The following is a 13,061-nucleotide window of genomic DNA, read 5'->3' as shown; positions in this document are numbered from 1 at the left end:
GCTATTTTTGGTTATTTATGGCATTGGTAACACAACAGTTAAATACTTATAACCATACAACACAGGCAATGTCTTCATGTTAACATAACAGTGTTTGTTTACTAAGGTATTGTACATTAATTGATTATGTTCAATTTTATCTGTACAGCCCTTTACCACTGGTACAGTTTCAGTCTCATAGGGTTAGGCTGAGGGTTAATGGCTTAACCCTAACCCTGTTAATTAATGTACAAATGATGATGCATCATTGTGAGCGGTGGAGGGGGAGTCAGGAGCCTGCTCAGTGCCCAGCGCCTTGCTAGCAGTGAGCAGTAGACCAACACACAATATATATCTGTACCGGGCGGTCAGACAGACAGGTGAAAGGGTCAATGAGGAAGAGGACTGTTCTCCTGCTATAGCCCAACCATCAGTCCTCAAGAGGAAACAAACATATGCTTCCTCCAAAATCACACTTTAACTAAGTACTACTGGATGAAGGCACCAAAATAACTTGCATCAGATGTAGGAAAAATTAAAAACAAAAGCATGTCGGAGGGGTGGGTGTTGTGGTGGCTGAACTCAAAAAAAAAATAGAGGAATGAAGCAAACTTTAAGAAGTGGGATGAGAAGCAGGCGATCTGCGGTAAAACGAGAGAGAGATGAGGGAGATGGGGGGTGAGCGGTCACAAGCCAGGCCTTGCGGCACGACTTCCCAGCATGCTGTGCGATAGCAGAATGCCTAATGACAGACAGCCGTGGCCACAGTGAGAGTGCGGGAGCTGGAGCAAGGCTCCATTCTTGGGTTACCCCTCTCATTAGGAGCGTCCACAGCACCGCACTCAGCCCCGCCCGAGTACATCTCTCCCTCCATTCACCCCTCCCTCCATCTCTCCCTCCCTCCATACATCTCTCCCTCCATCCACCCCTCCATACATACATCTCTCCCTCCATACATACATCTCTCCCTCCCTCCATACATCTCTCCCTCCATCGACCCCTTTCTCTGTCCACCCCTCCATACATATAGCTATCCCTCAATACATCTATCCCTTCATACATCCATCCCTCTATCCATACATATAACCAGCGGATACATCCTTCCATAAATATAATATCTCTCTATCCTTCAACCCACCCATCCTTCTATTCACCCTTTCATACATGTATCCATCCGTCCATCCCTCTAAATATCAACTATCCCTACATCCATGGATTCGTCAATTAAGATAACCCCTCATCCGTTCACACGTCTACTCATCCACCAAACCATCCATCCGTAAAGCTATCATCTATCCCCGCATCTATTCCTCCATCCATCTATGTGGGCCCATCACTCCACCAATCTCTCCACCATGAATAGATACAAACAGATACAGCAATAAAAATGAGTCCAGGGCAGTCAGCCAATAAATGCAACTGTAAAAGCAATGTAAAAATATAAACCGACAATGAAGCATTGTGGAACATGCACTGTGTCATGCCCCTGCAGGTAATTGTGTGTGTGTGCGTGCATGAGCGCTTGGCGTGTGCGCTACACGTGATTTGTAAGCAATGAAAAAAGAAACACTGGCAAGGGAACAATGCAAGCACTTATAAAAGCAGAGTGGCTGGCTAGGTGGCAGTAGTAGTGGTTTGGTGTTTCAGACGGATCAGAGGTCAAGACTGTTCTCTTAACGAGACCCATGTGAACCAAGAGAGAGGCAAGAGGAAACATGGATAATTATAAACTGAGAAAGACATCCTTCTGAAAAATAATCCTTCTGTTACTGCTTCGCCTACTTCATACCTTGATCTTTAGGTTAGAAGAAGTGTTAGAGGCAGCTGAACGACTGGGCCATTGGCCATGAAACTTAGCACAGTGCAGAAATTATTAAAACACATAAATAAAAACGGAGACATAACACAACCCAGCACAGGGTAGGAAGGAGATGTGTACATTAATCCTTGGCTGCGTTTAATCCCATGCTTTATAAATGTATCAAAAACATAAAGATGAATATATATGTCCATGTCCTCAAGCCAAGCTACGACCATTTGATTTGGGATTCACCAACTATATGTAGGGAGGTTGTGTCATGGAGCAATGAGGCAGCGTACTCAAAACCCATCTTCATCATGCATCAAAGAGTATTACCATCCATAATAACAATCAAACAATAAAAAGTGACCCAGACTTACTCTGTCGGATGGTGTCAAAGGTCCACTGGTCGTTCTTGAAGAAGGGGTGCCGTTGGATCTCATCCACGGTGCTGCGTCCCAGCCTCACCTCCCTGCATGGGGCCACAGGAGGCCAGTGGTCAGTGCTACGCTAACGTTAAACACATACACTCTCTCATCCCCACAGCTGGCGAAATAGTGACCACCGAGAGCAGACCACAGCATGTCCACTGACCGAGCCTATGGTGGCATGACCGGCTGCTCGCCGCTGGGGGGCGGTGGTGGAGGTCGTGGTGAGGCTGGAGGGGGTGGGGGTAAAGGGGTTTGAAGAGTCACAGGTCCTCCTACTCCCAAGGCCAAATCAATTGGGGTTCCGAGTACAATAGCAGGGCGTGGGCGTCAGTGGTCTCAAAAAAAACAAACGAAAATAAGATGTGTGCCTATCGAAGATGTGACTTTCACACTGAGACTTTCACACTCCTGCCCTCCCTGCCTTTGCTCTCTCCCTCCCTCTCCCTTTCTTTTTACAATCCTTCTCCCTGTTTGCTCTCCTCCCTCAACTCTGACTGGGCACAGGGCTGGCTGGGGCAGGAGGGGTGGGCGGACATGAGAGGGGAGTGTGACTGTTTTGGGGCCTGCCACGTGTGGGACATTCCGGATCCAGCAGAGAGCGAGTGAGGAAAATAAAGAACACGAAAGAGAGAGAGAGAGTGAGACAGAGAGTCATTCAGACCCTGAAGGAGAGAATGAGGGCAGACCTGGCTGGGACTCTACAACCGTAAGTCAACGACGAGAGAGACCGACAGAGTACGAGAGAGACAGAGAGGGGGAAGAGAAGGGAGATATTAAATGAACAGAGGAGGGGGGAAATGGAAAACGGCTGGTAAAATAGCGGAGGAGGAAAATGCACAAATAATCGCAAAATCAGAAACAGGTGGTGAGGAGGAGGAAGACAACTGACAGTTAGTGAGCCAATCACAGCGGGAGCATTTTGACATTGATGAGGGCTTTTATTGTCAGGTATGTGTGTGTGTGTGCGTGCGCGCCGGCCCGCTTGTGTGTGTGCGTGCGTGTGTGTCAAGTGAGAAGGTAAAAAGCATTAGGACCATGAATGAAAGGCTGCTTGGTTTTTACTCAGCGACCCCCCCCCCCCCCCCCCAAAAAAGAAATGGAGTCTTGTGTTTTGGAGCTCCCTCGTTTGGGGGTCTGACACCAAAGTAAACAGGAAGCAGCCCCCAGTGGGAGGAGTGGATGCTAACTATAGAACTGACTGCACCACACCCACCCACACACTCCCTCATAACCTCCAAACACTTTTTTTTGTGTTTTCCTATACGTACGTTTTATTCATTACCACATTCATGTAGTAAAATAATGAGCTGTAAGAGCGTGTAATAAACACCTTGACTCAAGACGATTGATTCAAGTACATATGATTTCATAACCATATTTCAATGCTTATATTTGACAGGTTGTCAGGGATTCTAAAGTTATTTGGGCAGCATCTAAAGATTATTTTTCAATCAATAATTTCACCTCGAGTCTAAATGAATAGATAGAATAATCTAAAGGGTTAGAATTTGTTTTCTGGATTCTAGACTATAAATGGTCGTCCGGAAACACAATCATTCAGATCGCTTTGCCTTTGACTGAGAGCAATAGTTAAACAAATCATATTCTACATCTCATCTCATCTTCGTCCGCTTATCCGGGGTCGGGTCGCGGGGGGAGCAGCTCAAGCAGGGGGCCCCAGACATCCCTTTCCCGGGCCACATTGACCAGCTCTGACGGGGGGGATCCCGAGGCGTTCCCAGGCCAGTGTTGAGATGTAATCACTCCACCTAGTCCTCGGTCTTCCCCGAGGTCTCCTCCCCACTGGACGTGCCTGAAACACCTCCCAAGGTGTATTCTACATATGATCAATATTAAATTGATCACTATTAAAAACGTATACTCAGGTACACTTAACCTAATAAAAACATTTAATTAAACAAAATGAATAAAGATGCATTTTAATATAAATAAACCATGCGTCATTCATCGATGATGCCAACGAACTATGGCAGCACTCAAAGTTATAAACGCTCATTTTTTAAGAAGTGGTATGAGAAACCAAAGAATAAAACCGTTACCCCTTCTAATTTTTGTCACATTCCTCAGACATTCCTGTCAAACATTTCCTCTCCATTTTCAGCAAGGGTTGAGGTCAGACAAAAGGGGACATACCTCAACCCTCACACATGCTTGGAGATTTTTTGAGGCCCACAATTCTTCCCTTATCCATCATATCTTTGCATTGTGTATAGTTTTACTGAATATTTGTGAGGCAAAAAATTTAAAAGTAATATTTGGACATTAGTCACATATTTTAAATGTTTTTTTTACATATTTTTCATTTAATTATATATCACAAATGATACTAGATAATATAAAACTTGAAAAAAATGGCATTCAGTTGGCATAGCAGCAAAAAAAATACGAAATCAGAAAATACCTAATACCTGTTATCTATACTTTCAAGCAATGAAACCTAAACCAATACTGAGCAAATATGAGCCTGCCCTGTTCTACAGTAAAAATGCCTGCATAATTCTGAATTGTATCCTTTTGAACCATTACTACTGCTATAGAAGTCAGAGACAGGCGGTATATATATTGTGAGGCTGGTTTACCTCTCTGTGAGGAAGAGGTTGATGAGGTCCCTGACATCCCGGGACATCTCCACGTCCTCGGGGAAGCGAAGGCTGTTCTTGTGGTCCATGATCTTCCCATAGGTCCCCACCAGGGACTCCGCATAAAACGGGGTCTCACCTGCTCACAGGGACCGGGGACTTTAACGCTGCACTCATTTATTAAAAATTCGGCAAGCTGGTTTAAATCATGTCCAACACAAGAGCGGAAAACACAAGGATGACTGCAGTGGAAAAAGTTACAAATAATTAAAACAATTATGAATAAAGAAAAGATGAATCATCTATTTTTTTTTGTTTACTTATTTTGGAGCTTTTACTCTGCAGTCCTCATCTGTGATTGAAATTATGTTAACCACTCGGCTATCAAGAATAAAAGCCATCCAGTCGTGCTCAATCAAACCCAGATGTTTCAGTCTGGAGAAACAAAAGGCGAGAAGGTCCAAATCTGACCAAAAGTGATGCAGTGAAGATTAAATGAGGAAGAAATTAAAGTAAAATGTAGTCCCCTCATAATGGAAGGGGTCCAAACTTGCACACAGCACCCCTCGATTCTAAAAACAAAAATATATTCAAAAGTGTGTAGGTGTGTGAGTGCCATGTTCCCGCCGACCCCAATAACATATCGGCTGCTGCCAAAGTTACCACTGCTCCCACGCACGCCTACACACCTCAATGTGGACCGTATCAATAAATAAAACCCGGCAAACTCACCAACCAGCATCTCATAGATGACGACGCCCACGGACCACCAGTCGCACTCGCGGCCGTAGTAGCCCTGCCCCCCCTCCGACTGCAGCACCTCGGGGGAGATGTAGTCTGGCGTGCCCACGGCCGTGTCACAGCGCACCATGCCCGTCTGAGGAACCGGAGAACACGCATATCAACCAGAGATCCTGCTGTTAACATTCAGCCAGTGTCAAACATACCTAAAGTGACTGTTTGCCTCTATCAGAAGCCGACCATTTGTAGGCTACTGAAAAGTTATTATTTCTAGACAATTTTGTTATACTTTTTGAAATTGAATTAAAGAAAATAAATTTGAAACTTAAAATAAATTTCTGAAACTGCATTTCAAGTGTGAACCCAGGTCGATAAATTATAAGTCTAACATCATAATGTTGTGTGCTGCACTGCATGTCACAAAAACACAAGTGGAGTAATGTCGTAGTCCAACCACACGGTGGTGCACCGAACAAGAGTTGAGGATTGTTTTTCTATTGTACCATGAACAAAGCTGTGAACTGCAAAAAGAGACTTTGCCTCGCAAATTGTCATGTTAGTGACTTTATCAGGGTTATAGTTCATTTTGGGCATGGTTTAACTGCAAGTTAAAAGAGAAAGGTGTTCAAAGGTGCTGAGGTTGGGTCGAGTGCAAAAAAACAACCAACATTGACACAGGTAAAGGAAACGTTTTTACAGAAACTATATTTCAGACTTCCTTTTTCCTTTCCCACACATGAACGTTGACGTTCATATTAGTTTGTTTTGGCATAGGGCTTATCATTTGACAGAGCATCACCTCAACGGCCCCAGGTTTCACAACCAGAGGGAACATTGACGTTAGAGAACTGGAACGTTTGATCTTTGTTCACAGAGAACAAAGAACCATAGCTACCATTCAAGTGTATATCTGAAAACAGTGTTTCAATTTCACTGCGTGCATTCATTTTATTCCAGTGTCGGAAACCAATCAATATGCCTGTTCCCTGCTCGACCAATCATTGATATGCTGGCTCGAACCTCCCGCAGAGAAGGGCCACACGTTGCTTACCCATGCAGGGACGTGGGTGAGTGTGTGGGTCTGCGAGGCATGCTATCGATCAGTGCTGGTCTCCACATAAGTGTCGACGCCAGTGTCACGTATGCGGCACTGGCGTCGACACGTGTCATCTGGCCTCAAGGCGAGCTAACCCACCGAGTCCATCCGCATGCAGGTACCGAAGTCGGCCAGCTTGAGGTGGCCGTGCTGGTCCAGGAGCATGTTGTCGGGCTTGACGTCGCGGTGGATAAACCCCATGGTGTGGATAGCGTCCAGGGCCAGCACCACCTCCGCCGTGTAGAAGCGCACCCACTTCTCGGGGAGGTCGTAGTTCAGGGTGAGCGTGACCAGGTCGCCGCCCGGCATGAACTCCATCACCATGTAGAGGTGCTGGTCGTCCTGGAATGCGCAGCACAGCTAAAAGGGGACACACACACACACACACACACACACACACACACACACACACACACACACACACACACACACACACACACACACACACACACACACACACACACACACACACACACACACACACACACACACACACACACACACACACACACACACTTGATCCTGATCAAGTATTCAAATACTTGATCAGTATTTGAGGGGGTGTGCATTATTTTTACCTCTGCCTTTTGACCCTTGTCATCCCTAAATGACCCGGACAAGGGTAATTTAGGGACAGTCGGATGTTTAAAGGCAGATAAACCTACGAGATGGTGGTGGTGACACACCCTTAAAATAACACGCCTTCCGATTGTCTTCTGGTGGCCGTATCGCCACCAGATGTCATTAAAAACAATGATTATATTTATTGAAATGATATTAGCCCTGACCTTGCATTACAAGTTTCAAAATCGTACAATGGGTTCTCAAGATATCTACCTCTACTAAAACCTCTCTAACCTCTCTCTATTTTCAGAAATGTAACATACCCAAAGTAAATATTTGCATATTTTCCAAATATGCAGATTGATGAAGAGGTCAAGAGTTCCAATTAAATTCCCTACAAATCCAACCTAAACCACACTGGATAAACACAGCGACCAACCAGATACTTCCATGACCACGCTAAAATATGCTCAAAGCACCGCTGAACAATGTTCAAATTCCAGCTTGTAAGATTCAATAAATAACGATACATATGAAGATGTCACTTATTTAATCATTGTTGTAACTGTGGTCTGAGTAAAATAAACTGCTCCAGGCTGACCCATTAAAGGAAACATATTTTGGCGGCGGTAGAAAACCACGGCTTTGTTCCTCCCCCCCTCAATACATTATTTTCCAATAACGGGACAGCCCGTCATTCTTCATTAGCCCAAAGATGCGTAGGATTACAAACAGACTTGGCCATTAATAATAGCAACGTGTGGGGCATACAGTGTGGAGGCTAGGGTGTTGTTTGGTTCTCAATGTCCTCAGTCAATCTCCTTACCTAACCCCTGCCTGCTCCTTAATAACATGCATCTGAACACACTGCTTGTCGAAAGGCATTGACTCACATAATGATATGATAATAATGCGCATTATGTGATGCATGGTTGCGGCTGCTGCAGCGCGGGAGCACGTCTGCTACCTGAACGACCCAGGGGCTGTCTGAGAAGGCCATGATGTCCCGCTCCTCCCAGAAGAAGGCGGAGTCGGAGCGTTTGATCATCTCGAACTTGCTGAGCTGCTTCATGGCGTACACCTTCTGAGAGGCCTTGTGGCGGACCTGCAGATGGGGGGGGGGGGGGAGGTTAGTAGATACACAGAAGGACACCTAGACCCTCCTCCCCCCACCTCTGGTGGAGGTGGGGGGATGTAATGACACCAACAATCCAGACACCCACACCCATAAGAAGACATGCTTGCACAGGACTGCAACATAAACACCCCCTACTTCACGCAACTCCACCCTCCCCAGGACTAACTGCCCACAGGCAAGAATTCACACATTGGAGAGATCTCCCTCAATCCACACACACACAACTTGCCTCAGCTCGTTCCTACACCATTCTGAAATCCCCCCCCCCCTCCTCTGAGAAGACGAGTTCAAAGCATTCCATTTATTTTTTTGTAGCAAAATTTGGCTTGAAAAACATCTGGGGTGGATGCGTTTTTAGGGCAACTTGTAAATGTTACATGACTCAGGCATCAGAATCAGGTCATGGGTGTCTCGGTGCTATTAATGTACCTGACTGCCGAGTTCGCATAAAATAATCCTGCAGGCTACAGAGACCTATTAGAACAAGCACAGGCGCTCCCCGGGATGAGAAACTGCATCGCACAATCATATGAATGTACCGCGTGGCAAAGGGGCATAACTTGAAAATGTTTGTTCTTTGTACATAGTGTATACACGCTCTCTGCTCATTGGGAAGCTACAGTCCTTCCAAAGGCTTGCCAATGAGCAAGAAGCCAAATGCCTGTTTACTCCTTTATCACATGCATCTAAAAGACGTATGCATATATAGAAATCCCCAAGTCCCTTTGAATAAAAGCGTCTGATCACTTATTCAAATAAGTGAATTATTTCCAAGTCACTTCTTTGGAAAAGTGTGGTTGAGTTTTACAGGAGTTGTGAAACATGCGCTTTCATTTCCTCATACATCGTATAGCTTTCATTTGGGCTTGCCAAACCCTAGTTGAGCCGGAGTAGCACAATGAGAAGATTATTCTAGCCAGGGTAAAGACTGTAGTCGAAGGTGATCAGGCACCATTATTTCTTGTTTGACCTTTGACTTACTTCTAACTCACTTAATTTGAAGAGTGTTTTAGTGTGCATTGACTTTTGACTTACTTCAAAGTAACTTATTTAGAAAATTGTGTTTTAGCATTTATTAACCTTTGAATTTCTTCTAATTCACTTATTTTGAAAAAGTGGGATTGAGTGTGCATTGACTTCCTGAGCGTTGGCAGAGGCCTACAGTGAGAGGAGGCGTTGGTGGCAGTGGCCAACGTTGGACAGCTCCTCACCAGTTGCACTTCACCGTAGGCTCCTCGGCCGATCAGCTTGACCCGGTCGAAGTCCTCCAGCTTCACCTGGAGCTCCCGCAGCTGGCCCACCGCCTTCTCGTCTGCGGCGGAGACACGAGAGGGGACGTGACAGAGGTCAGCGTTGGGGTCAAAGCCCAGAGGTCGGCGGCTATAGCTGGCTCCCCTTGAGCATTGCAGGGAGGGAGGGAGGGAGGGGAGGAGGGGGTCTACCACTCCCTCCCTCCCCTTTTGCAGGGAAGGGCAGGACGGGGTCTACCACTCCCTCCCTCCCCTGCAGGACGGGGTCTACCTCTCCTTCCTCCCCACCCTCCCTCTTGCAGGGTCATGTTTAATAAGTTAAAGTATGAGCAGAGGTAGTAGAACAATAAACTAGTGATATTTTGAGTTCACCTCAGGTACAGGACTAGGTCATTACTAAGGAGGAGAAGTGACAGTAGCCAAAACATGCAGTATCACCAATGCCTACACATATAAACCCTGGGCAATGTTTTGGGCTAAATAGTGGGGTGGCTTAACTTCATTGAATACACCTCACCTCAAATAAAAATACCTGTTTATGTATTGACCACCTTAATGACATTTATTCACTGCACAGGCAGTGACCATTCCGGAAACACCTCACACAACTCCAGCGCAGACTACAGACTGTCCTGGCCCAGGTGTACAATCTTGCTATAATTGATGCAAGTAATCAGTTACTTCAGTAGACTGAAGTAGCTTAAGTGTCCCTCTCCATGCAGATAAATCACACGAGACAAGACAGTGCCTTACATCTGTTCAGGAATGCATCTATGTTTTTGTTTTTCCTGAGGGCAGGGTAGTCCAAATCACGGGCCAATGCATTCATGGAATCCTGTGGGACAGAAAAATGGGAAAATTACAAGCTTGTGATTTGACAGTTAAAAGTAACATTGTCACGAGTGTTTAAATATGTTCTCCAAGTGGATGGTTGCATCATTCAAATTTAAAGTACTCTTAAGTTTTACAGGAGTTGTGAAAGATGCGCTTTCACTTCCTCATACATCGTATAGCTTTACATTTGGGCTCACCAAACAATTACAATTAGGGCACTTGGCAGACGCTTTTATCCAAAGCGACTTACATCGGTTAATACACACATTGACACACCGACGGCAGAGTCAACCATGCAAAGCGACCGCCAGCTCTTCAGGAGCAGTTAGGGTTAGGTGCCTTGCTCAGGGAGACATCAGGGACACTCTGCTAAGAGGAGCTGGGGATTGTACTAGCAACCTTTCGGTTACAAGACAACTGCTCTACCTCCTGAGCTAAGCAGACCCATACCCTAGTTGAGCCAGAGTAGCACCATTAGAAGATTATTCTATCCAGGGTAAAGACTTTATTCAGATGAGATCAGGCACCATTATTTCTAGTTTCCAAATGGGATTTGGAGAAATTGGAACATACAAGACTTAATTACATCAGGTTTAAGTTATAATGAATCTCTTCCGTATCTGCTGGCCATAAAAAGTTTTCAGAGCACCCACACATCAAACCATTGTACGCCCAAACCAATACAGAGCCCCTACCACACCAAACCATTGTAAGCCCAAACCAATACAGAGCACACCAGGCATTGCTAGCCGTGATGTAGAGCGTAAGCCCCCAACCAAAATGGCCGCCCAGTCCAAATCAGTGATGATGCGACGGTGCAGTATGTGTGTGACCGCGCTTGTTAAAAAAATACACGGGTCACTTTTGGTCAACTGGGTGCCCTGGCCTTGTGGAACAAATCTGAGCCTTTAAATAGAGAGTGGGGAGAGATGTGGCCATGCAGCCGGATGGAAACTCACCCCAGCCCCGGGGGGCTATTGTGGGACTCACCTAACAGGGCTCAGACTTTAGCAAGCATTCTGGGAGATCCGGGGGGGTGCCGGGGAGGGAGGTCAATTTACATTCTCCCTGTCAGTGTGTATGTGTAAAAAAATCATATTTGGTTGTGTATAGGCAAATACCTACATGAATGATTATACTACCAAATGTGCTGGCGTATTTTGCTCTATAGGCTCATGAGCAGAAATAACCTTGTTACGTCAGGCTTGTGGAACACACCCTGTTGTTTCTGAGATGCATGAAGTCCTCATATCCATTTTCTTATTCGCTCAATTACAATACATAACAATATGCTTGTCCGCTCGAGGCGCTCAGTGTTTGACATATGGACCAAAGAAAGTTCAATGTTTAAAACACCAGATTACCAATTTAAGAAATATATATAGTCAAGATTTCCGAGATAATCATCCCATTTAATGTGGAATTGTCGAGTGTGCTAAACTAAACTTTTAGATAGAAAAGTATGATGCTTGTGTTTCATTTTGTTATACTAAGTTAAGCTAAGACTACGAATATGTCTCCCTCTCATCTCAAACTCGATATTCCTTTCTGAGCAAAAACACACGCAGTGTTCACTAGGCATTGTGACCAGGCCTATCCTGTATTCCAGCTGGATCGGTTTGCGTCTGAACCACATCCTCATACATCCATATATATACGTGAATCGTCAGGAAGCTGGTGTGTTGTGCTACGTTTTATCTCAAGCGTCAATTCCTGGATGTGAGGTCAGCTTCCTGGAGGAAGCAGAGCGGCCTACAGTCATCGCTCTACTAATGACTGGGGAGAGGCCCACGTCCACCTCCTGCTGGGCTCTACACAACAACAGCATCATCTGGTCTCATGCTTCTACTGTGTGGACAAGAAAAGGAGTCAAACTTCACATAATTTTCCTGAAACTTTGAATAAAACTACGTTTTCTGTTTGACCCTTATGATATGTTCCATGGGATTGGGACTCCTTATTGGGGGAATTATTTTATTGTAATAGTCACAAAACATCTCACCACATGTAACAAGGCCTGAAGGGATTATTTATTTTTGGATCATTAACCCCATAATAGCCATTTGGAAACAGTACACTTATTTTACTTGTAAGCAGTAATCATGAACAGATCAAATCATTCAATACGTTATACCCACTTGTGAAATAAGTAACCACTTCCTTGTTCCATTACTAAAGGTGCTTTAGTAAAAGTGTAATCTTTCTTCTTTGCTAGTTCTAACCTGCCACTGCTAAATAAAATCTTCAACACTAGCAATGTTAGCCCTGTTTTGCATGGCTCATAATTTGTCATTAATCTGAAACATTACTTCGCTGAAAGGACTGTACTCATACGAATTATACTTACTCTAGTAATGGAAAGGCTATTAGATATGTGTATTGTTGTGTGGTGTGAGTAAGCTTTGCTGCTAGATCAATAGTCAAACTATAGTCAAAGAATATACGATATTGAATACAGCCCTTTGTTGGGGAAATCCCTTTAAGGGTGATAGTGTATTACTTAACACAAACTGGAAGATATATCATTATACGAAGGGGGGGGGGGGGGGGGGGTGTTGAGAATGAATGAATAGGATTAGCAAAACACTTTTTCCTCCAGAAAATCATGTTTTACCAGTCTAGATAGT

At 44.8% G+C, this 13,061-nt stretch overlaps 1 protein-coding gene across 8 annotated transcripts in view; it reads right to left on the bottom strand.

Annotated features, from left to right (window-relative positions):
• LOC132449679 (rho-associated protein kinase 2-like) overlaps positions 1-13,061 on the bottom strand; it is a 38,085-nt gene that overhangs the window by 23,453 nt on the left and 1,571 nt on the right. For all 8 annotated transcript variants that reach the window (XR_009523626.1, XR_009523625.1, XR_009523627.1 and 5 more), the window contains exons 2-8: positions 10,354-10,435; positions 9,562-9,662; positions 8,180-8,317; positions 6,748-7,008; positions 5,544-5,688; positions 4,812-4,950; positions 2,161-2,252 (exon numbers count right to left, since the gene is read on the bottom strand). Coding sequence is in view for 4 of the 8 variants with exons in the window: in XM_060041443.1 (XP_059897426.1) it covers positions 2,161-2,252; positions 4,812-4,950; positions 5,544-5,688; positions 6,748-7,008; positions 8,180-8,317; positions 9,562-9,662; positions 10,354-10,435 (958 nt within the window). In the remaining 4 variants the exon portion in view is untranslated. The remainder of the gene's footprint in view (positions 1-2,160; positions 2,253-4,811; positions 4,951-5,543; positions 5,689-6,747; positions 7,009-8,179; positions 8,318-9,561; positions 9,663-10,353; positions 10,436-13,061) is intronic.

The sequence above is a fragment of the Gadus macrocephalus genome, chromosome 21, assembly GCF_031168955.1.
Source record: "Gadus macrocephalus chromosome 21, ASM3116895v1".
Classification (NCBI taxonomy): Eukaryota; Metazoa; Chordata; class Actinopteri; order Gadiformes; family Gadidae; genus Gadus; species Gadus macrocephalus.
Note: the sequence above shows the minus strand (reverse complement) of the source record. Positions and strands in the feature narration are given on the sequence as shown.